Here is a 25,796-nt window from a genome sequence, read left to right as displayed (position 1 = left end):
CCGTCAGGGCATAATAATAACGGTAGTAGTACTTAAGCCAATGAGTACTGTGCATTAAAGTTTTGTTTTTCTTTTAAAGGTCAGAGTCTGTGAGATCTACTCTATATCATTTTATCTACTCCTCAACAACCCTTTTTGGCAAATGGCATTGTTTCTCTTTTAGAGCTGTGACAGAGAGAATTTCCAAGGTCACAACACTGGTGGGTGGTAGAATAAAAATTTGAACTTGATTTGAGTCTTCTTGCTCTCAGACAAATTTCCGGCAAATGAATGAAGCCCAGAGCTCTTCCCTCGTCACCCAGGTTGGTCTGTTTATCTCCATGACTCAAAGAATAAGAAGCAAAGCAATCTTCTTAAAGATTCTTTTCCTTCCCCTCTCCATTTATTCATTCTTCCAAGTAGGATTTGAGGCAGAACTGGAGAGGCCACCTGAGGGCATGAAGTGGGGTACTGATTTGTGCTAAATAGCTCGTGTGAATTATCCTCTGCTCTCCATTACATGCAGATGGAGAAGTGCCAGACAAATGCAGAAATATTTCAGCCACCTACCTTTCACAAAGGCACGTGTAATGGCTTCCTTCATTCATTCTTTCAACAAATAATTGAGGATCTGCTGTGTTCATCTACCATGGCACATTCAGAATATAAATAAGACTCTGCCCTCCATTATTTCTCAGTGTAGAAATACAATAAAGGCTACATGATGTAAGATCTGGAGCTGGGCCCTGGAAATGGGGCATACTGGAGAGGAGGAAGATAGGGGGAGGATCTCTGGAGTGATGGGAGCATCAAGTTGTCATGTCTGTTTGACAGACAGGTATGAGTCACAATGGGACCTAGTAGGTGGACATTGAACCCAGTCAGAAAAAGCAGATTTTAGAGAATTTAAGACCCAAGATCTGAGCCTTATAGGACTAGAGAAGAAAGAGAAGGGCTAACCAGACACCGGAACTGCCTTGATCCAAAAGCTAGGCACAGGGTGGTTAGCGGGATTGGTCCCTGCTTCTACATCTGTATAGCATAAGCATAGATGTATTTCATCTGTTCTGGCATTTGAGGCTACCTTTCCTCTCCTAGTCTTCTTTTTTTTCTTATTTTTTTTTTATTGGTCATGGGATTTGAACTCTGGGCCTGGGCTCTTCAGATCAAGGCTAGTGCTCTACCACTTGAACCACAGCACCACTTCTGGTTTTCTGAGTGGTTTATTGGGGATAAGAGTCTCACGGACTTTGCTGCATAGGCTGGCTTTGAACCGCAATCCTCAGATCTCAGCCTCCTCAGTAGCTAGAATTACAGACATGAGTCACTGGCGCCCAGCAAATCTTGATTATTAGAGGTAGAATGATGATTAGAACCAGCTCTTCCATTTCACCTACATACCCAAAGAAGGCAAGGGATACACATTCGCATAATCTCAGAGCTCAGGAGCAGTAGAGTAGAAATACAGGTTTGAAAATGGATAGTGAATATCTAGGAGTATATTATATCTGTTTGTTTGTTTGTCTTTTAGGAAACAAGGTTTTGTATTAACAATAAGGATGCATACATCTTCTGAGATGCAGCATTTGCAAATCATGGTGCTTAAATGTGGGATGGATACAATCCTATGCTGGTCTCCCCCAAGCTTCATGACTAGGTGTTAGTAACCCAATTTACAGGTGAAAAAGTTGAGTACAATGAATGCATGGAAAGGTAGTGCAGCTATCACCAGATTCATGTCTGAATGACCAGTGGCAAGGCCTAATGCCTCAGAGTTCAGTAGCTGCCCATGTGATACTTTCTATAAGATTTAGTGGTATTCTGCTAGAATGTGGCTCCTTTTCTGACCTGGGCTAAAAATGACTAGGATACTGGGGTTGCAGGGTTATATGTAAGGGATGAATGCATTGCAAAGAACTACACTGCATATTTAGTCTTGTGGCATTTTATCGGGAAATAAAATAAGGTGTTTAACAGATACATAGTAAGTAGATAATTTGTATAAAAGAAAAATATGTTTTCTTTACTGAGTCCTTCTTAAATAGGTCACCAATATCTGCCTAGGGATACAAAGAAATAAATGTAGGTAAATATAGCTAAGACTACACATATAAAGATAGGCTGGATATAGTTTTACAAATGTGACTATACATACATACATATGCAAATCCTTACATTTTATGGTACATTTGTTTTCTTTTAGTTAATTGATTATAGGTGCATGTAAATATCTCTTTAATTTGATTGTGGGCTGGAATCATGTATAACCTTCTGGGTTATTACCCAGGTAACAATTAACACATGAATAGGTTCCTCTCTAATCCAGTGACAGAATCCAGACTTTAGTGACCTTGTTGGTATCTTCTTTTCCTGTCCTGCTCCTGAAATCAAGTACAAGTCTCCTCATCCTCTTGTGTACATCTTGTGCCTTCCCCATTGCTGACTCCCTACCTCCCCACACCTTATTATTCTTCTCTCTTAGAAAGGGAATCCCAATCATTGCACTATTGGCATTTGAAACCATGAAATTCCTTGTCCTATGTGGCTTGCTTGTATAGGTAGGATATTTATGGTTTCCTATTGCATACCAATAGGACCCACCCAGCCATGACAATTGAAAATATACCCAGTTCCAGATAAATTTTGGGGAGCAAAACCACCCATAGCCAAGAACCACTGTCTTATCTCATTGTCAACAGCTATCTCAGGGGCCTGTCTGTCTTTAGTTTCCCCAATAGTTGAATAGGCTATTTCTAAGACAGATAGCCAACTTACCACTCTATTGCTTAAAAACAAGATCAATAGAAAGCCCACCGATTGGGAGAAGATCTTCACTAGCCATACAACGGACAAGGGTCTCATATCTAAAATATACCTGGAACTCAAAAAATTAAATCCCCCAACAACAAATACTCAAAGAAACAACTGCCCAATAAATAAGTGAGCTAAAGACTTAAAGAGATACTTCTCTGAAGAGGAAAGAAGGATGGCCAAAAGACACATGAAGAAATGCTCAACCTCCCTAGCCATAAAAGAAATGCAATTCAAAACAACATTGAGATTCCACCTCACCCCAGTTAGAATGGCTATAATCAAGAACTCTAATAACAACAGATGCTGGAGGGGATGTGGCCAGAAGGGAACCTTACTGCATTGTTGGTGGGAGTGTAAACTTGTTCAACTACTTTGGAAAGTAGTATGAAGGTTCCTCAAAAGACTCCATCCACATAGAGCTCCCCTATGACCCAGCAATCCCACTTTTGGGCATTTACCCAAATGATCACAAACAAGACCATACTAAAGCTACCTGCACAACTATGTTTATTGCAGCATTATTTACCATAACTAAGATATGCAACCAAGCCAGAAGACCCTCAGTAGATGAATGGATCAAGAAAATGTGGTAAAGATACACAATGGAATTCTATGCCTCCATCAGAAAGAATGACATTGCCCCATTTGTTAGGAAATGGAAAGTGAAGTAAGCCAGGCCCAAAGAAACATAGGTCCCATGGTTTCCCTTATTTTCAATAACTAGTATATGTCTGAGTCAAGCAGAAAAGGTCAGATAAGTTGATGTTAGGGAAATGAACCCTAAGATATGTATTCAAATGGTTTTCTAATTGTTTCTAATATATTTATAAGGTGATTTCTTTGTTGCTTTGTATGTTCCTCCCCCATGGTATAACCCCTGCTCTCACTGTATTTGATGTTGGTATAATTTGTGGAGGGGACGGGAAAAAACAAATGTTAAATAGGGATACAGGTGGACCCATTGCAACAATAAGAGGTACAAAATGTTATGTTGAAAAATGAACTTTACAACTTTGGCTGGGGGTGGAGGGGGTGGGGGAGAGGAGGGGGAGAAGGGAAGGGATGGAAGGGGAAACAAAGGAGGAGGCAACAATGCTTCATAAGAAATGTACTCATTAGCGGCTGGGAAGTTGGCTTAATGGTAGAGCGCTTGCCTTGCACGCATGAGGCCCTGGGTTCAATTCCTCAGCACCACATAAACAAAAAGAAAAAAGCCGTGGCTCAAGTGGTAGAGTGCTAGCCTTGAGCTGAAGAGCTGAGGGACAGTGCCCAGGCCCATAATTCAGGCCCCATGACCGGACCCCCTCCCCCCCAAAAAAGAAATGTACTCATTATCTTGCCCATGTAATTGTAACCCTTCTGTATGGTATTTTCACAGTAAAAAAAAAAAAAAAAAAAAAACAACTTTCCAGATCCTTCTGAGTAGCTGGGAAGCATTCATTTGAGGCTAGGTTATTCACAAAGATGGAAGTCTGCTTGATGAGAACTTCAACTCAAGTGCACGACTCCCAGCTGATCTGTGAGGAAAGGATCCCTCCTAGCTGAGCTTTAGTGACAGTAGATAGGATGGATTGAAAATCAAGACAGGGGAGATAAAGCCTATGAGATCATTCAATATGTATTAAAATCATCAGAGGCACTGAAAATTGGAGCATAGGATAGTCATAGAACTGAGCAAAGTGCAAAGTCATAGAAGCTACTTTGCAGATCAGATTGTCATGATTCACCCTTTTTGGCAGCTTGGAGGGCACTGGTGGCCTGCTCTGCCTCCAAAAATCTCTCTAAGAGATCCTCTGATTTGTGCATATCATGTGCAGTCTGTAAGCCTCAGTTTCCTTATCTGTAACACTAAAGGTCTGGACTGTTTTCCTGATAATCCCTCCAGCATATGTTGAGAACTGAAAGGAGACTGCTGAGAGAAGGTGGAGTTCCCAGCCCCCTTCTCTACTAGCTCCATTACTAGGCAATTGGCCAAGTACAATGTCCAATGGATCACCAGTCCACCTCTAGCTGCCAGGGACCAGAAAGAAGTGGCAAGAAGGGAAGGACATTACTTGGGAGAATATGCATGTTCACAGCTCTGAGGATTAAAGGCCCATGTTCTTATCACTGCTGAACAGAGTATTATAAATCCAGTCTTAGAATACCAAATCCCCTTGCGGCTTGGCCGTTGTGAGGGAATATTAAAAAGGCCGGAGACAGAAATAATCAGTTTCCGAATGACACATTGTCAAATAAAGCATTTCTCACATTATCCTTTTCTTTCTTTTCTCTGGTTCCTTCTCCTATGCCTGCATTTTAACGTGAAGGGAAAAAAATAATAAGATAAAAATGAGGCCACGCTGAATGGCATTCAAAGTTTGACTTTTTCCAAAGGCTCTCTTGGTGGGATAGCTCAGGGTGCTTTTTCTGAAATTCTCTACAACTTTCCAATTTTGATATTGTATGTGTAAGGAAATTGGCATAGGTATGAGAGCTGGGAAAAAGAAATCAACAGAATAGGAAAGACATGTCATAGAAGGTGTGATCTGGGTCCCTGTGAATACCCGGCCTGGAGATGATAGAAGGACTTTTCTTTGCATTTCTCTTGCAAATCTAGTTACAATTGTAGGCACCTGAAGGTTTATTATGTATCTTCTCTGAGAGGAAGTTGTGCATCTTAGCTGAATAAATAGCAGCTTAGGCCCTGGAGTGGGAAAAATCCGATCATCAGCCAGATGATTGGATCACAGCAACAAAACCATGGTAACATGGGGTGGAGAGGGGCGGTATTTGGAAGTGATACTGTGGCTCAGATGGTAGAGCGCTAGCCTTGAGCTGAAGAGCTGAGCGACTGCACCCAGGCCCAGAGTTCAAGCCCCACAACCAACAAAAATAAAAAAATTAAAATTAAAATAAAAAAATCATTGGGGGGGTGTCATAAGAAAAGAGGACAGCACCACCCCCAAATTGAAGAGGTGAAGATACTCCTCAAGACAGGGATCACCATGCTGAGAGGGATGGCTGCGTTGAGATGAACTTCTTAGGGCTGCTGTCTCAAGCTAGATGTCTGACAAACTACAACAACAACAAACAACCAATCCTTTGTCTCACAGCTCAGGAAGATAGAAGTCCAAAACCATAATGACAACAGGCTGTTTTTTTTTTCTTTTTCTGGTAGCTCAGAGGGACAAGCTGGCCTAGCCTGGAATGTCACTGGCACCCCTTGCTTTGTGAATATATCATTGAAATCGCTGTGTCCAGCCCCACATGACTGTCTCTGTGCCCGTGTGTCCCTCTGTCCTCTCCGCTCATTATAAAGGTGTAAGCCATTGGATGTAGTGCTCACTCTAATCCAGTATGACTTCATATCAACCAATTACATTTGAAAAGGCACAATTCCCAAATACAGCTACCTTCAGAGATCCCAGGCAGGCCACTGTTTAAACCAAAAGGGACTTGGATCCAAAAATGGTGAGTATGGATATTATTCTGCCACCCCTGGGGAGTCAGGGAAAAGATTTAATCCAGGGAGTTGGGTTAAAATACTTTGGTTTAGGATAGAGGGATAGGAAAGCTAAAGGAAAGAGGCTGGTGTTGGCAGATATTTGTGGTGTCAGACTCTCTATCCAGATCTTCTGTTGTCTTGTTTAATCCTTAATAGAACTTTTCACATTGAGAACAGTCGGCTTCCTTTTAAAGGGAGCCTGCTGGAGCCTTAGAAAGGAAAATATTGTAGTACACTTGTCACGGCCAACAGCAAGCAGAGAGACAGGGATTCACATGCCCCAGATTTGTGTTTTCCTTGTCATACCACTCTACCCTTGATGTGGCCTGCACTCACCCTGCTCGGGCTGTGCTGGGGAGTCTGAAACACACTGTCAATCACTGAACAGGAAGAGGAGGCAGATCCTGTCAAGAAAGACTCATGGAAGGAACACCCCAGAAGGAATAGGCACTCTCCTCTCCCATCCTCCACAACCTCACAGCTTTGTAAAAAGTCTTCTACTCCCAAGGAGGAGGTACAGGAATCATTTCACACTTCTACAGTTTACTCTCTCTTAGAAACGCATGCCCTCCAGGCAATGGACTGGCATTTTTATTCTCCAGGACTCTCAGCTCTTCTGCAGCCTTGTTTGTTTGGGGGCAGCCCTGGAATGAGCACATCCCCAATTGGACTGGATATCATGCAGTCCTGGGGCCTCAGTTTGCCACCCCGTGAGCTTTGGCGCTTTGGCCCCTTTATAACTTGCTTTCTAGAAATCTGCAGCTTTCTCTTCCTGCATCCTGGCCTTGATCTACTCTTGATCTACTCTGAAGCTTTATTCTCCACTCTCAGGGCCTATGTTAGTTCCTGCTTTATGCTGGGAGAGTTGGTGTTCGGACTGGCTCAACCTGATGGATTATTTCTCCTTTCCTTTTCCCTTTCCCGTTCCACCTGGGCTTTGTCCTTGTTGGTCATGGGACTTGAACCTTTGGCCTGGGCTCGGTCCTTAAGTATTTTTGCTCTAGGCTGATGCTGGACCACTTTGACCTACAGCCCCACTTCCAGTTTTCTGGTGTTAAATTGGAGATAAGAGTCTCCCAGACCTTCTTACCCAAACTTGCTTCGAACTGTAATCTTCAGATTGCAGCTTGAGTAGCTAGATTACAGGTGTGAGCCACCAGTGCAGAGCTCTGTTCTGGCTTTTCTGTTTGTGTGCTGCTAATGCAGTAAGAAGAATGCGGCCTGTGAAGAAAGAGGGGTATGGCTGCGTAAGCCTGGGTCAGTACAGAGCCTGCACCATGAGAATCAAGGCTCATAAAAGTCATATACTTTGCCCCATTTTGTTGATAAAATACTAGGCTTGGAAGGCCAACGTCTCTGGCTTGAAAAGCATGACTGGGGGCGGGGGGTTCCTAAAGTGTCAAACGCAGGGCTCCAGGCTGAGCATGATGAGTGGGGGGAAAATCCCCCTTCGGCTCTCCAGCCCAAAGAGCACTTGTCCATTTGTCTGTCCTCCTTGCTTTCTGCCCCCAGGGTGGCCTGATCGCTCTGTTGCTGCTGCTGCTGGTGTTCACCGTGGCTCTGTATGCCCAGCGGCGCTGGCAGAAACGCCGCCGAATCCCGCAGAAGAGCGCCAGCACAGAAGCCACGCACGAGATCCACTACATCCCATCGGTGCTACTGGGTCCCCAGGCCCGGGAGAGCTTCCGCTCCTCCCGGCTGCAGGCGCACAACTCCGTCATCGGGGTACCGATTCGGGAGACCCCCATCCTGGATGATTACGACTACGAGGAAGAAGAGGAGCCACCCCGAAGGTCCAACCACGTCTCCCGTGAGGAAGAATTTGACAGCCAGGTGACCCACACCCTGGATACTTTGGGCCGGGCAGGAGAGGAGAAGTTGGACTTTGAGAAGAAGGGTGAGTCATCCTTACAGCCCGTTTTCCAGGGTGGGGACGGGGAGAGGGTGGAGAGGGGAATTTGGGGGTGGATGGGAAGAAAGAGGTACAGGAGCTGGGAGGTTGGGGGTGCCAGGAGGTGTCTGGCGAGGTCAGTCATGTTGGATGTGGAGCCTCGTTTTCTGTGGAGTTATCAGAACTTGTCTCCTCTGGTCTCTCAGTAAGATGGGACAGCAAGAGACAGACCATGCTCCTGGAAGTGGAGTTTTGAGGGATATCCAAGTGTATGCCTGTAGTCCAACTAGTATTTAGTAATGTTGTTTGCAGATCATCTTTAATAGCTTTCTTAGTAAGCAGAACCTGGTTCATATTTCTGGACATATTACATGTTCACCCATAAGACTATAAGCCTGTGTTCTTGTCTCTTCCTTTCCCCCCATCCCCATCTCATTGAGAAAGAAAATGAATTGGATGTTCTTTCTCCAAGGAAGCCCTTGAGGAATTTGACAACAGGAAAACAAACAAAAATATTACTTGCAACTTTTACAAATCAACCTACATAACCCCAGCTTCTTCAGTTGGCTTGTGTGCCATACTTCTCAGATCTGTCACCACCCTGGGCATTGTTTCCTAGGTGGAGATTCCCATTTTTCCCATGTTGGAATATCATACCTGAGCTGGCTCTCTTCCTTTCCCAGATGGCAGCAGGGCAACACTGAGCAAATGAGATTGTCCCCTCCCTCTGGCTGGTTGTTAGGTGTCTCTTGATGCAGGTTGAGAACACTCATGTTCTTTCAGCTCTTGCTGGCTCCCAATGGATATTTGATGACTAACACCCTTCATTCATTTTCTTGCATGTTGTTGCCAAGACCTGTTTCCTGTGTCCATTTGAGGAGCAGGTGATGGTTTGGAATAAGCAGAGGAAAGGTTGGGTTGTATTTGTCACGATTAATTGTGTATGACTTGAGCTTATGCATAGGTAGAGTGGGGCCATTTTCCTTTAGATAAATGCTACCAAGATACTGTCCCGCTTTTCCTCTTCATTATGTCTGTGAAGCTGGTCATGGTGATGGGTTAGAGTGTAGATTCAGACTCCCTTCACCCATGGCTTTAGAGGTCCTCTTATTGTGTGGCTTGGCCTCAGCCCTGGAGCTCTGGATCCTTTGTTGACCTTTTCTGTTCCTAAGGTTCTCCTTTCATGTCCATCTTTCCAGTGAAGCTGCATGAGGGAAGAGGAACAGTGGGGGCTGCTTAAAATGGAGAGATTTTGGTTGAGCCTAGAACCCCCGGCGGGGGGGGCGGTGAGGCCTTCTGGACCTGGGTTGAAGTCATGCATCATTTCATTACAACATGATCTTGGCAAGATGGGGTTTTAACCTCAGAATCCTCAGTGAGGGACCAATAAGGAGTATGCATGCATATGCATGCACACACGTGTGCACACACACATTCACTCACACACACACATACACATACACATACATATACATATATGGGAAATACCTAGAGCAAGGCTGCCCATAGTAGGTGTTGAACTCCCAAGGACTGTATTTGTAAATATCAGGCTTTGAGGCTTCTCTCAGATTCCAAGATTCCTAAATTTACCTACAGCCTTCCTCTACAGCCTCTTTTAGGTCCTCCCTCTAGGGAACTCTTACCTCCATCCCAGGAGATGTTACGTCTCTATTGATACAACTGTGGATGTTGAAATTACCACTTGCCACATTGTACAGTGTAAGGTCCGCTCCTGGATGGAGAGAAGACTCCACCCTCCTCACAGCAAAGTCTCCACCCAGTACCTGCATTACCTAGGCAACTGGGACACCTGGAAGAGGTCACATCTGCATCCGCTGAGGTCATATCTGAATTTGATGTGGCCACACCTTTCTCCGTCTATACCCTACATAAGGCCTAGCCCAGGCCCAGACGTACTCTTTTTCTAGTTCTCTTCTCTTTTTCAGCTCTTTCTTTCCTAGCTCTGTCTCATTCCCAGGCCATTCCCAGCCATGTGGAGGGCCATCATGGCCCGGTGCCAGCTGGAACAATGAATAAATCTACCCCTTACCTGAATACCGTGTGCGTGGTGCTGTTCTTACGCACTTACCTCTTTTTAAAAACCTAACATACAGGACAATCAGATTCCCTTTCTAGACTATACTCAGAGGTCTTTGAGACCATGTGTAGTGCCCTTCATCTTTGTCTTACTAACATTCAGTACAGTGGTTAGCACTTAATAGTAGATCCTCAAAAGATGCCTGTTGACTGAGTGATTGAAAGAATTGGTCATTCCAATGAAGATAAATCCTAACATCAATAAAGAGTCTCGGGCACTCAATTCCAGACTTCCAGCTATCTCATTGTGCTCAAGTTTCCACACTGTAGAAATAAAAGGATTAGGGGAAATTATTGACCTTGATGGAAAGAATGGAAGAGAGAGCAGAGAGACTGGGGATGAAACTCAAGAGGATCATCAATGTTGACTAAGTGATGATCAAAGAAGGGTAACTAGATTGCAGCCAATGCAGGAAAATTTGCTCTCCCCTTCTCCTTTCCTATCTTCTCCTTTCTCCTCCTCTCCTCTCTCTCTCTTTCTGCACACACAGACATAGACACAGACTATACTCAGACACACACACACACACACACACACACACACACACACACACACACACACACACACACACACACACACACACACACACACACACACACACACACACACACACACACACACACGCTCTACCATAGGTCAAATGGAGAGCAGCAAACATCTTCCAAATGAGAAAATGGAGGAGGCTGTTAACTGCCAGTGATCCTGTTTGGTGTCTTCTTCATTCTCACCACCTTTTCTTCCTTTCCAACTCCCTCTCTCTTACTTTCCCTTCCTCTTTCTCTTCTCTTTGCCCCTGTATAGCTCTCTCATCTTCTTCCTCTCCCTCATGATTTCCCTCCCACCCCCCTCTCCTTAATATGAAGCCAATATATTATAATGATAGAATCTGAAATATGAAGGAAATATGGCTCAGGAGACAACAGATAAATACAGAGGTGGGGTTTTCTCAATCCAGTAGTACAGGCTCTGAGACCTTGGAGATCTTGGGTATGTCAGAGAGTCCTCTCCCATCCAAGGGCTTCATGCTAGTACTATTCTGCATTGCAGTGAGTCTCAGAAACTTGAATGAAATAAAACATGTGGAGTGAAGGGTCCACAGTCAAACCCCATCCCCCCCACCCAGCTGTTTCTGTTGTTCATTCCACCAGTGTCCAGAGTGGTTACACCATGCCATACACCAGTGTAGACCTGGGGTGAGGGTAAAGGAAGTAGAAAGATTGCCCTCAGAGAACATGACAGGGTTCTCCTGGGAGACAAGTCACAGGGACAAGGGTAAAGAAATGGGAGCCAGATCTCAAGTACAGCTGCCTTTTTCTCTGCAATAGAAGTGAAGCAGGAGCCCAGGTCCATGTTCTAAACAGCTGCCTTACTTACTCTGTAGCACACATGACCAGAAGGGACCATGTGACATTAGGGCATTGATCCCTTTCACGAAGTTGCTTCCCAACCCTTGTGCCTCTTACAGAGAATAAAGTCCTGACATTTCAGGTTCTGTACATTTCTACTGCTTGCTAAATGCTCTCTAAAGTTCAGCCCAAAGATGGAGGTAGGGACTGATGACGATGGTGGAGACTGCAGGGGACTGGATCCTGAGATACTTAAACTGACTCCTGAAAAGTGGCAGGAGGGGCTTCTGGCCTCCTCTCCCTGAGGGGATGCTTCAGAGCCTGCACATCCGCTCCTCTGGCCCACAGCAGCTCAAAAACCACTCTTCCCCATTGTGTTTTCTTTCAAGGAGAACTCTTTTCAAACAATAACAGAGCCAGGCTCTTACTCTCTAGAATCTTGACACTAGTGCTGGAAAACACCCAACAGGTGTCTAAAGCATCAGTGGTGGAAGCAGGAGAGATGGGCCTCCTGGCAGGGTGTGGCAGAGCCGACTTGGACTTGAATCCCTCTCCTACATTCAATAGCGCACATCAGTTAGCTGTTCTGTCTCCTCTCCATCATCAGCTCACCTTCTTTTTCTTCTCTGCCAAATGATTCTGCTTTTCCATGGTTCTCTGGGTAGGCTCTGTAAGGGTGGCAGAGAAAAAAACAAACAAAAATTTAGGTAAGAAGGAAGTAAAGGACACACTATTTCCAGCTCCAGGCAGGAGACTGGCCATCTGACCAGGGGGAGCTGTGTAGGTGGAGATCTTCCTGCAGCATTATGGTTCTTGAACTCCTGGTCCTGTTGGCTTCACTAGGAGAGAGACCATTCCATTGAGATCATTGACCTAACGATAGCAGCACAAATTAAGTTGGCCTCAGGGGTCTCCATGAGAGAATAGAGGTCCTCTCCTTCATGAATGCAAACGACAAGCAAATATTCAGAGGCTGGACATTCCATATAAAATGAGAATTCAAAGTATATCAAAATAGGCGGGAAAAGTCTGGTGTTCTCCATTGCAGCTGGGTGACTAGTTCACAACAATTTATTATGTGTTCTACTAAGGAACAAGAGTTGGAAGGTTCCCCGCCCAAAGAAGCAGGTAGAAATATAAATTGCCCTGGTTTACTATTATACAGCATGTACTAGTATCTATGCCATATATCTATATATATATAGAGAGAGAGAGAGAAAGAGAGAGAGAGAGAGAGAGAGAGAGAGAATTTTAAAAATAATAATTTGGAATGATAGAAGGGATCCAACAGCTTTTTGAAATTATATGGCGCAGAGACAATCCTGCCTGTGCTTTTTTATATATATGCAGAATTTCTCTGTAGATTCAAACTGCCTCATCCTACTTCAGTCCTATTAACCTGCTATTCAGCTCAGACCTGCAGGTAATAGAGGAGGCGGTCTGGAAACTGGAGCGAGAAAGTGTCATTAAAAAAGTGGCCACTGCTTGGTGTCCTGGGCCTCAAGGGTGCTATTCTGAGTAGGGCTGGCATTCAACTGGGTTATACCAGTGAGACCAGATCCTTTGTCCCATACTGAAACTTGGTGATTCCAGCAGGTAGGTGACCCTTCCCTGAGCCTTCTAGTGCCCACCTGCCCCACTTTGCCGAACTTCTTACTGCCCAGTGATGGAGCGACTCCTTCCAGCACCAGGGCTAGCATCAGCTCTAGCTAATGAAAGCTGGTGACTACAAGATTCACAGGAATTTTGAATGTCACACCACATACTGCTTTGGCAAATTGCCAGGAGTTTATGTGTGTCACTAATCTGAATGCTCTGTAGTATGTTTATTGTATGTCAGAAACTCGCTGAATATCAATTCCAGATCTCCTTCTCCACCCTGAAACTTCTGTTTTCCTTCCCTGAGGATTATGCATGGAAGCACAAGGAAATTAAAATAACAGATCTATCTATCATTTTATCAAAGGATGGGATAAAAGATGAATGAATGGATATTAGGTTTTGTTTCATTATTTCAAAAGAAACACATGCTACTTTTTAACAGAAGGAAAAAAAGTAGCCAGGAATAGAGCAAAGAAAAAGAAGAGAGGGAGAGAAAAAAAGGAGGATGGGAGGGAAAGAAGGAAGAAGGGACAGAGATGGAAGAAAGGAAGACAGGAAGGAAGGAGGGATGATAAAGACAGAAAAGTAAAAAATTCTACAAAAACAAGAAGCTCCACCCTTCCTCTGTAATATTCCACTGCAGTACCCAAAATATTACCTCTTTTTGTGTATTCTAATATTTAGACTTGAACAAGGGCCTTGTGCTCTCATTTGGCTTTTTCACTTAAGTCTGATGCTCTACCACTTAAGTCTTTCTTATCTTTCTGATATGTCCTTCTCAGGTTGAGCCTTACTTTCATTCAGGATTTTGGTCCACCAGTTGTCTTGCCAGCAGAGCTTTTGGCTTAGAGACAGAAGCATAAGGTCAACTGGAGGGATTCAGGGTGAGGATGAGGATGAAAAATTGGGCCTGGTGTTCACTCAAGCCCCAGAAGAGGCCCTTCTCTTTTATCCCTACCTTCTAGTAGGTAGCCCACTGGTGCCCTTTACTCATCTCCATACTTTTCTCTTGAAATTTCTCAATCTGCCTTACCAAAGGACCCTTTGGTAACTTTCATGGTATCACCTGTGACATTCTCTTCTTACTCTTCTTACTCCTCATTCTGCGCCATACATGGATAACATCACCCCTTTTAAGCCCCATGTCCTCTTGCCGCTTAACCCAGATGCCCATTACGTTGTCAGTGAGTCAAAGAAACTCCCTTCCTAACTTCAAGCTCCTGTTCTGACGGTGTCTGGAAGAGCTCCCAGGGCTAAGTGGGGGCAAATGTCAGACAGAGGGCAGGAGTACATTAACCAGAGAGGTACTGCACCCTACTGGCTCAGCAAGGATGCCTGACAAACATTCCCCAGCTTCAAAAGAAGGAAAGTTTGGAAATGGCTTTCTTAGCACCAAACTTCCCCGGACTTCCTTATATGAAACTTTCTTCTGTTCTCCTCTTCCAAAGCTCCATTTGAATTCTGAATGATAGACTCTGCCCCAGGTACCTGTGTCACCTTGACATTTCCATCAGCCATCTGCAAAACCATGGGCCACGCACAGAGGGAGGTGGCTGACATGTAGTTCCTGCTCTTTCTCTTTGGATGTACTTCTCTCTCACTACTCACCAACTCATTCACACATTTTTCAATTGATGGACTTAACAAATGTTTACCAACACCTACTAGGTGTTATTGTGGCATACATACAAAACAAAATGTGGAATAGCTTTCTCCTAGGAGCTCTCAGTTTTAAAGATGATTGAATAGTAATAGTTGTTTTATTTTATATATCTCCTCTGCATTTGTAGAATGGCTTTATAAACCTATGATAAATCCTACGTGATTAGACCTTTCTGAGAGGTAAGGAACTTTGCCTTGGCTCAGAGAGATTAAGTCTTTGACTCTTGCCACCTAGGATTTGGTGGTAGAGTTACATCTATCCTTATCCTTGAATTCAAGTTCAGTACTTTGTTTTCATTGGTTTCCATTCCATTTACTTTATGGGACTTCTTACAAAAAGAAAGATGGCAGATCTATTCGTAAAAACACATTCATCAGAACCAGCCAGCCTGGAAAACAATCAGAATTGAATTTTCTTTGGTTGCCCACCTTTATCCTCCACATGCATTTTCTCCCCCGTTGATGGGCAAAGCAAATGTCACTTGTACAACAGCAGAATGTTCATCTTTGCTCCGATTGTTCATCACATATGGTGGGGTTAACAAGGTCATCTAAGACCAGTTCTTGACATGTCAGCCTTTGCAGCATTATTGTAATGCCTTGATTCTTTCATATTTCGTCCTGCAGACTAGCCCTGCCACATGCTTTCCTAAGTTTGGAAGAAGCAGAGGGACCCATGGCTCTATCAGATCAGAGCTTGGCATCCCCACACAGCCGTCCTCTGAGCTGTCTCTACAACTCGCTAAAATAAGATATAGACAGATTTGTCATGGAATCACAAACAGGAATGTCACCAAAGCTGTCACCAGAGCCCCTTAAAATGTCACTTCTCTGCATTAATTGCCGTGATAGCAAAACAAACGGGTATTCTCTGAACATTTGCTCTTCCTTCCCCCTCCTTCATGATTCTTTTCCCATCTCCCTGTCCTCCTTTCTTTCTACTCCCTCTGAGACCCCCTCCTCTTCCTCTCTAGGGACCCTCCGGGCGTGCTGACTTGATTAGACTGTGCCCAGCTAGGCAGCCCCACAAATGACAGATGAGGGTGATGGAGGTTTGATAAATGTCAAGGGCTTCTGTGGTGGTTCTCTGATTGATCAGGCTGAAGCAATTGCCCAGTACTCAGGGGACATTGTACCTCCTGTCCTGGTCTCCCCTGGAATGCCTGGAAATTGCCCAGTTGGGCGCTAGCTGTCGCAGAGAGACTGGGCAGCTCAACTTCCCCCCTGCCCCGCTGTTTCCAACAAGGGGTAGTTGGCCTGTATTTCCCCAACTTCTTTCTCCTTTGGAATGCAGTAATAGTACCCCTGTCCACAATTATGATCTGTCATATTTCCTCTTGTATTTTCTAATTAATGTGTGCTCATTGTATGTAGAAAATGATAAGTAAGGTCTCTAAATACCTGATGAAATAACCTTTGTAACTGTTTACCATTTTTTCTTTTCTGTTTTACCTAATAATTGTTTTAATACCTTGCATTTTTATTTAATATTAAATCATAAGCCTTTCAGCATGTTTATGATTCTATTTTAGGATTGCTTCATATTTTACTTGCTGCTGCTATTCCCGCTCTATTTTGCATTCAGCACTAGCAACCATGGTTGGCCTTAAATTTGTTCTCGCGCTTCCTCTCTACTTCCTCAGGGCATATTCCCAGGAGTGGAATTACTAGGTCAAGTGTCTGTTTTAAAGTTCTTGATACATGCTTAACTAAATGTCTTCTTGCCAGGATGTCTCCATAAACACTAGTAAAATGATTTAAAAAATTTATTTTTGTGTATTTATTAAGTCAACAAATTTTAATTAAATATCTACTATGTGTCAGGAACTAGTGTCCTGAAGATAAAGCAATGGGAGAAACACATTCAAGTCTCTTTTTATTTCGTTTCTTTTTCTTTGAGTCTCTTTCTGTAGAGCTTGCTTTCTTGTGTAGGGAGATTATAAAGAAATGAAGAAAAATATATCATACCCACTATCAAGTGATAATTGCAATGGGAGGAAAGGTCTTAGTGCTGAGAATGAGCTAAAGTCTAAAACAAATATTTTAAATATAACTGAGGAATAGGTCTTTAAGAGGTAGAATAGCAAGTACAGAGGCCCTGTGATTTCACTATGTTGGAACATTAAAGAAATAAAAAGGACAGAAATGGACAGAGTAAACAGGTGCAGCAGTGGTACTCACTAGACACTATGTTGAAAATGAACTGAACAACTTGTGAGTGGGTGGGGATGGGAAGGAAAAAGTGGAAGAGAGCAAGGGAAGGGTGGCATGTGTCTAAAACAAATGTATTCTTTACCTGAATTATGTAACTGTAAACCCTCTGTACATCATCTTTATATGAACAATAAAAAAATTTATAAAGAAGAAATAAGAACTGTTTCAGGGAGAGAGCCCTAGATTAAAATTGGAAAGGTCTTGAAAAGCCTGATTGTTTGTGGGATTGGCTTTTCCATGATTGAGATGATGGTCAATGGAAAATAGGAGAACTTATTTCTTATCAAGGTTTAGAAATTAGGGCCAACCGGAAATGCTGGAGGGACTAGAGAATAGAGAGAGCAATCTAAAATCTCATGGGTGAAGTCCAGATATATTTGTGTGCTTTCCACTTTGTTTACATGTGAGGCATTTTTAAAACGTTTGTAGGAAGCTGTCAATAGTTGTCAGTCATAACAATAACATTTTACATCAAGACCCACATTCCTGCCTCATTGGATGCTTTTGTTTCTTTTCTTGGCTGTAATGGGAATGGACCTGAGAACCTCTTGTTCTCCCCCACTTCATCCAGGCCTCCAGCACCTTTGCACTCCACTTTGTTTTCTAGAGAGTGTCTCACACTTTTGCTAGGGTTGGCTTCAGACTGTAATCTTTCTACTACTGCTTAAGATCCTCCTGCACTTGCTCTCTGAGTAGCTGGAATTACAGACACGTACCACCACAACTAACCCTCACTGGACTGGTCAGAATTCTGGGAACCCTAGGCTTGTTCTTCTTTCTCCAGCATCAGCAGAGCTGATTGGTGCTGCTTCCTATGGAAAGGCTTCTCCCATGATGTCTTCAATGGATGCTTCCTAGGCCATTCTCTTAACCCAAGTTTTTTTTTTTCATCCCCTAAGGGCTTTTGAACACCAGACTTCTCCTCAAGCAAGGGAAAATTGAGATAGTCTTTTGGATCTGATCAGTGGAAACAGGAAGTAGATGAGTGGGAGGGCTGAGGGGCTCTAGGACCTTCTCCAAAGTGTGAACACCCCCCCCCATTGCTCATTAGTACAAGAGACACATAAAAAGAAACCCCTCTCGTTTATCTCCATGCTCTTCTAGCAGAAGAGCAGAGAACAGGAGACTTTTGAGAAGGTTGGCCACAGAGTTGAGAGTAGTTTAGAAACCCAGCTCTAGCCAGGAGTGGTCGTTTATGTTTATAATCCCAGCACACTGGAGACTGAAGCAGGAGAACTGATAGTTTAAGACTAGCCTGAGATATGTAATGTGACCGGAGGAGGAAGAAGACAAAGAGGGAAGAAGTGAGGGAAGGAGGGAAGGAGGAAGGGAAGAAAGAAAGGAAAAATAATCTAGAAAGGGAGGGAGGCAGGGAGGAGGGAAAGAGACAGAGACAGAGACAAAGACAGAGACAGAGAGAGCACAAGTCCAGCTCTTGCCCTGGTGGCCTATGTCAGGCATCACCTTTGAAATGCACAATGTATGAACACTGGAGCAAGTCCTTAACGCCTTTGCAACCTAGTGTCCTTATCTCCAAAATGGTATTACCTTTTACAGGATTCATTGAAAACCAAGGAACAAAATATAGCAATAATAAGTGGATGCTATTGTTAATTTTTTTAGAAAACGTTCTCTGTCCTCAGCAAACAGAAGCTCACAAAGATAATTATCTGTGGTTGCAACAGATAATAGCAGGGCTAGTGGTGGCTTCAATACAGACTTTCTAACTTTCTGGCTACTGTCATCTTAGTGTTTCTTCCATAGCACTTCAGTTGTGTGCTTTTCTCTACTGCAAGAGGGCACTTGTATAGACATACTGGAGGAATAAATGAATGATGAATGAATTCTGGACTGAAAGAGACTAGTTTGTCCCTAGAGGAGAGTCAGATTGATGGTCGCTCTCCTGTGCTTGCTCTACCAAGCCCATCCCTGGTTACTTCTTCCTTATTGCCCACGACTTTCTGATTTTTTCCTTCCTCCTCCCATCTATTACTGCTCATGAGGTATGGTATCTTCCCTGTAGAATATGTAATGGACAGGTTCTTATGCCCCACTATGTCAGATATGAGTCACAAGATGATGCTGGAATTTTGAAAGTGGGTGATTTATCATCATCTATAAGAATTCATTTGGAAAGGACTACCTTGGGACCTTTGCATTACTTTTTTCTTTTCCTAGATAGTCTTTTATCTAGGTGTCTGAAAAATTGATTCTCCACTTCCTTCCAATCTTTTTTCACATGCTGTCTTATCTCCAAGATCATTCTTAACCACCCCACATAAAGTAAAGTGATATGAGTGGTTATACACACATGCTACATTCCGAGTACTCTTTACCCCAGTTACTTTTTTCTTCCTAGTTTGGTCAGTTACTTTTTTCTTCCTAGTTTGGTCACCCTGGCCCATTTTCTCCATTTGTGTACTCATTGTCTGTGTCTCTCCAGGGGTTTTTCTTTTATGTTGTAGGCTTGTTGTTCAGAATATTGCCTGGTATTATATAGAAGGTGAATGTTTACAACAAATGAGTAACTGCATTAATAGGTGACAGGTCTAGAATGTCTTCGTTTAGTTCTTTCAGGACTCACAAAACTGCTATTTTAGGACAGCAAATGGGGGTTAGGTTTAGTGGCAATAGGAGTAGTATTAGTTACATAATATACACTTATATATAAAGAACAATTTTGTGTGTGTGGTAGGTACTTCTAATTTTGAGATGAGGAGCAAAAAGAGCCAAGATGTCTTATCTAGGATCCTGCACCTGTTATTGGCAGGATGTGTCATCTAGCTCTTCATTACCTTTTTACCTATACTCTGCCAGGGAAGGGTATAGGGACCAGGTCTTCTCAGGACATAATCCTAGACTTCATGGAAAAAGAATCATCGTTCCAAAATAACAAGTGTTGACATGTTGTTTCCACCTCAGGAACCTTTAGGTGTGTGTTTGTCTCATTTTCTTAGTTATCCTTTTGAGGCTGTTAGGAAATGACCGTTGTATGCCTTCTCACTTGACCTCTACAGCCTTGCTCATTCTGCCTTGTCTCCGTTCCTTGAGGGACATTCTCTGCCTGTCAGGTCTTCTTCTATTCAAACACCCCATGACAGAACTTTGTATATGTGGGATATTGAATGTCTTAAATGAGCAGATCCTCACGCCAGGCCATGTCATCTCGGTCCAGTTGTCTACCTCTGTTCACATTGGAGCTCCTCTTTTTGATGTATTGGTACTAGGGCTTGAACTCAAGGCCTTGGCTCTTGCTTGGCTTTTCTGCTGAAGGCTGGTGTTCTATCACTTGAGCCACACTTCCATTTCTTCATACTGCCACTCAGATCCCATCAGTATTGCCTTGATGGTTGGTGGAGTCTCAGGGTACCCAGCCAAGGTACCATATGGGCTATCAAGCCACCTATAAGCTTTGTTCACTAAAGGAGACATCCGTGACTACAACAGAACCTCAAAGCTTCATACCCTGACCAGAACAGTGAGGAGTCCATCTGTTTGGAGCAGGACCCTTGTGCCCTGTTTCAAAAGGCTCAGTGTAGAAAATAGATAATTCAAGGAGTGACAGATTACTTTCCCAAATGGTCCTTTATTTTACCAAAGCATTCACAACAGGATTTATTTCCGTATTTAGCCTTCTGCTAGTGCATGAAAAGGGCAAGGGGATTTGCAACTTTTAGTTTGCAAACTTCTTTAAAGATATCTAGGTCTACAAACCAGACTACAGTTATAATGCGGGGCTTCCTGAGGATGGCCAGTGGTGAGAAGATGGACGTGGAAGGAGGCAAGTGTTGTATAAACCCAGTAGATGCATTTTGAACTTAGATAAGGTAACTCACTTCTTTTAGTCTCAGATTTCATCTGTGAAATGAGTTTAGTAATGATTAAGAATATATGCATGGTCTGGTGCAGACCATGCAACATTGGGTGTGGGGGGGGGGGACTCCCATTCCTGTGTCTCAGGTCTCCCACTTGTACCACGAGCAATGTGGACCCTTGCACGTCCAAACTGACACTCTCCCATTTCTGCTTCTTGTGTTGGAATCCTGGCACTGTGGGTACCATGTGAGGTGAGATCAGTAGTAGCTGGATTGGAACTCAGTGCCCTACCTCAGCCAAGCAGGACTAATGGAGAGAGAAGACAAGGAAAACCCAGGCACAAGCGGAAGACTTTATCTCCTGTAAACCTCTATCTACCCATGCATCCTTACCAGAAATGCTGCAAAAAGGGAGCAAAACACGCCAGTAACTAGCATTTTGAGCTGACTCATTCGTAGCATAGGCCATTCTCCAGGCCCTGTCAGCAGCCTCGTGGCTCCAGGATGGTTCCCTTAAGTGTCTCAAGGAGGTCAGCAGAGGGGAGAGATCACTTCCTCATGATTTCCCTGGCGAATGAAGCCTTCAGAGACCAGATGCCTCCACTTCATTATAATTACGTTAAGTGCCGCCTGATTGGCTCTGTTTATCACCCTGGGAAACAGCCTCACCCAGAGGACAGACAGGCCCCCTGCTCTGGCTCAGTGCATCACCAGCTGTGTCCTTGGCAGTGAAGGCTTTGGTGCCCTACAGTCTCCTTCAGGGAAGACAAAGCCACAGAGCAGAGGGTGCTTGTGTGAACTGAGCTGTGCCTTCAGCATATAAGCCTACCTCTACTCCCTATTCCACTTATAACTCGTGTCTCAGACAGAAGACAAGATGGACTTTCTAAGAAAGGACGTTGCTCTTGAGTGATGTCTTGGTTGGTGCCTGAAGCTGGGTAGAGTCCTCGTAAGACATAGACAATGAGGCGATTTTTACATGGTGTCCTCATGTGGTCACAAAATAAAGCTCTTCTCACCTATAAAAGTCTGGAGGGTGGTAGAGAATATTCTTTTTAGCAAAGGCTGGGTTTCACAACCCCAGGAGCCCATGCATGGCTTTGGGGGAAAAGCGTGTGATTGGTGAATCTTTCTGAGGGACCAAGGCTTCAACCAGGCTACTTAAGTCCTAAATAGATCAAAGGAAAAAGGTGAAGGGATGGGTAAGGACATCTCTGTAGCCTGTTGGCTGGGGGGAAGAGCAAGGTTGCTCAAGTCCACTCTAGGAAATGTATTGATTTTTACTAGCAAATTAGCAAATGCCCCTGTCTGTCTCTCTCTGTGGCCATCTCAAAATGAGGAAAATAAGAGCACAAATCCCAAGCTGTTGTAAGACCCAATGAGTTAATATGTGTCGTAGTGCTTTGCAGAATTCTTATGGCACAGAAAAAGTGAATTACTGCTACTTAAATTTAAGTCTGCTGTGAGCTCTCTGTGAATGCATCGCAGGCCGTATTCATTTATTCCTCACAACTATTTAGCGATTCAGTCATTCATTTGCTCACACCGTATTCTCATTAGGACAGAGAGACATGGCGGTTGCCACGACCCTGCCCTCAGAGATGAAGTTGTGGCAAATTCAGACTTCAGACTGGAGGCTGACTGACCCACCACATCTCACTGTCACTAAGGTAATCAGCGCCGAGCACCAGGAAGAAACTGAGTGATCAGGGAGCAGAAAGGAGGTCTTGGCCTTGATTCTTTTTGTTCTGCTTGAGGACATTTGGGAAAAGCCACTGTTAGGCTGGAATCAGAGGACTGTATAGTAGTGAAGAACCAGACCAAGAGCTGAAGAACACAGAGAGTGACTTTGTCAGGAAAAATAGGCTTAGCTCATGTAGGCTCCTGTGATTGGATGCAGAGGGAAAGATTGTGCTAAAGAGTTCTACCGAACACAGAGGGAGAAACTGAGGCACTACAGGCTGATAACTTGATGGGAGGGTAGGATACACCTGAGAAGACTGCTGTTCTTTCTTTCATTCTTCATTTCTTTTCCTTCTTTTTGTTATTGTGTGTGGGGAAAGCAGTGTTTTACTTCTTAGGATTTGAACTTGGCCTCCCACTCTTACTTGGCTTTTATTTTCTCAAGGCTAGAACTTTACCACTTGAGTCACAACTCCACTTCCAGCTTTTGGCTTGTTAATTGAAGATAAGAGTCTCAAAGGTTTTCCTGCCTGGGCTGGCTTTGGACCATAATCCTCAGATCTCAGCCTCCTGAGTAGCTGTGGTGACATTAGGGGCTGGGCAGCATGTTTTACATACAGTGCTCTTGGGAGGGCGTGGTGGTGAGTGCTGCTTTTTCAAGGATGAGAGAACAGCCGCATTGAAGATGCAGGACAGTGTCTGCCAAGGCCAGGACTTAGGCTGGCGAGGCAGGCAGTGGAGAGAGAGCCCAGGTGAGTTTGGATTTATCTGTTTTAATTCTCCTGGGTTTACAGGGTGGAACTAGATTAATTTCAAAATAACCCTGTCCATGCTCCAGGGTTTAATATCTCCAGTGTCTCCTGGGTCATCCTTGGCGTGAGGAGGCCTTGCTCAGATCAGTGGTATATAAAGTGTTTTCACTTTTTCATTATCCCAGGTGTGTGTGTGTGTGTGTGTGGGTGTGGGTGGGTGTGCGCGCGCGCATGTGAGCTCACGGAGGGAAATGCACAGGACCCGGCTGAAATCATATTTATTTTTTGCAAGGTATGCAGTAGAAAACCACTTATTTCCCTATGTGAATATGCATGAGATTGGCCTCCCCCAACCCCTACACACACACACACACACACACACACACACACACACACACACACACACACACACACACACACACACACACACACACACACACTGGGAGGCATGGGCGAAGGGGAAAGATCCCCCCTGTGACTGCTGTTAAAGCCCTGCCCTTAGCTGCCGGCACCCCATTAATCAGGGGGAACAGCAGCCTCATGAACTGTGAAATTGGCAGCCCCCTGACAGCTCTGGGACCCAGTCGAGCACGGACTCCATTTCACAGCTGGAAAGTGGCAGTGTGGAATGGGGAGGAGGATGCAGGGCCCAGCTGGCAAACGCAACTGTGCTCCCCACTCAGCTTTGGCAGACCCCAAGCAAGTCTCGCTGAGGAAATGCCTCTGGGTTAAGGTGATGGGTGAAGGGAGGAGGGAGACGGAGTAACTGGCAAGAAAAAGAGCACGTGGAATCATAATGGCCTCCTAATAAGACACGGGGAGTCTTCTGTCTGTTAAGTGCCAGGCACCACACAACTCAATCTTTAGAGGTTTGTTGTTAGGGCATGTGTGCATGTGTGCATGAGTGTGTGTGTGTGTGTGTGTGTGTGTGTGTGTGTGTGTTATCAGAGCTTGAACTCAGGGTCTTATGCTCTGGTTTGGTTTTTATTTTCCACCCAAGGCCCATACATATCTCCACTCCAGTTCCAGCTTTTTATTGTTTAACTGGAGATAAGAGTTTCATAGACTTTCCTTCCTGGGCTGGCTTAGAACCTCGATGTTCAGATCTCAAGTCTCCTGAGCTGCTAAGATTACAGGTGTGAACCACTGATACCCAGCTTGAGATTTCTTGATTTAATACTTACAGCCCATTTTTATAGTCGATGCCAAGCAGGGCCTCACAGAAGTTAACCGCTGCTTGCCCTGCCATAGGGGTGGGACTAGGCAGTGACTTCCATCTGACTCCAGAGTCCATGCCCTATAGCCTCTGATGTGCTAGGGGAGCCAGAACTGGCAAAGAGAATCACATTTATTCAAGGGTCATTTGCAGTGCACATCCCATGCACACGGTCCCTCCACTTGCTGGGTCATGGTGGGGATGAACCACAGAGACAAGTTAATGGTTGTGAGTGAGAAGACAGGGTAAGCTGTGTTCACATCTCTAGGTCATTCATTGTGGAGTGGGAAGAGCACAATATTTGCTTGGATTTTTACCAGACTATGAGTTGGGATTCATTATTTGACTTCTCTGTGCCTTAGTTTCCCCATCTCTGAAGGAGTTACAGTAGGGTTTTGTTAGTTTATAAATTGCTGTGAAAATTAAACGAGATGTTCCATGGAATGGTGTCCGTGTTCCATGGACAGTGTTCACCACCTAGGAAGTCATCAACAAATAATGGCTCTGACGGTGCTGGTGTATGGATATGAGCAAGTATTCCAGTAGCACCCAGGAAATAGCACTGAAATGTGGTGAGGACAGACAGCAGTGGAAAGATCTCCTAAGAGGATGGCATTGTCCTGAGTCTTGCAGATAAGTTTATTTGTTTAGGGCCAGGAAGAAAAGAAGTGTAAAGGTTCTGAAGCAACTTGTACACTCTATGATACTGTGAGAAGTACAGTGGCTAGAACAGGGGCCTTGCACGAGATCAACAGACTGGAGAGGGATCTAGGGCCTTAGATGTTATGTGGATGTCACCAGAGAATCATTGTAAACATTTAATTTTTGAGCTCCTGACTTAGATATCCCCGCCCCCCTCAGAAACATCGTTAAGATGGTAGGCATAAGCTTAGATCAGAATCAAGACAGAGATTGAAATCAATGGAAGATGAATGTTGGGAACCAAAGGAAGGGAGCACCACACCACAGCATGCACCTCCAAATGGGTACCCTGGGGTTGTATTGAAAGCTTAGCTACTGATCTACTATTTGAGTCAAGCACTGTGCCCTGGACCTCAGTTTCCCCATCTTTAAGTAAAATCCAGTATTCTTAGAGCAAACCATCTACCTCCTATTGGACGAAGTTGAGAATCCTTCCCTTAAAGGATGATGTGTTCTAAGGAAAGAGTTTCCAACACATTAAAAGGTACAAGAAGATTAATCCCTAACTACAGATGGTGAGCTGACTTATGGATCC

At 44.1% G+C, this 25,796-nt stretch overlaps 1 protein-coding gene across 3 annotated transcripts in view; it reads left to right on the top strand.

Annotated features, from left to right (window-relative positions):
- The window catches only part of Astn2 (astrotactin 2), an 886,217-nt gene that overhangs the window by 190,147 nt on the left and 670,274 nt on the right, over positions 1-25,796 (top strand). For all 3 annotated transcript variants that reach the window (XM_070012528.1, XM_070012521.1, XM_070012512.1), the window contains exon 3: positions 7,793-8,177. In XM_070012528.1, the coding sequence (XP_069868629.1) occupies positions 7,793-8,177 (385 nt within the window). The remainder of the gene's footprint in view (positions 1-7,792; positions 8,178-25,796) is intronic.

Source organism: Dipodomys merriami, unplaced genomic scaffold (genome assembly GCF_024711535.1).
Source record: "Dipodomys merriami isolate MVZ:Mamm:240054 unplaced genomic scaffold, mDipMer1.0.p SCAF_11, whole genome shotgun sequence".
Lineage (NCBI taxonomy): Eukaryota > Metazoa > Chordata > Mammalia > Rodentia > Heteromyidae > Dipodomys > Dipodomys merriami.
This window is presented reverse-complemented; position numbering and strand designations above follow the sequence as displayed.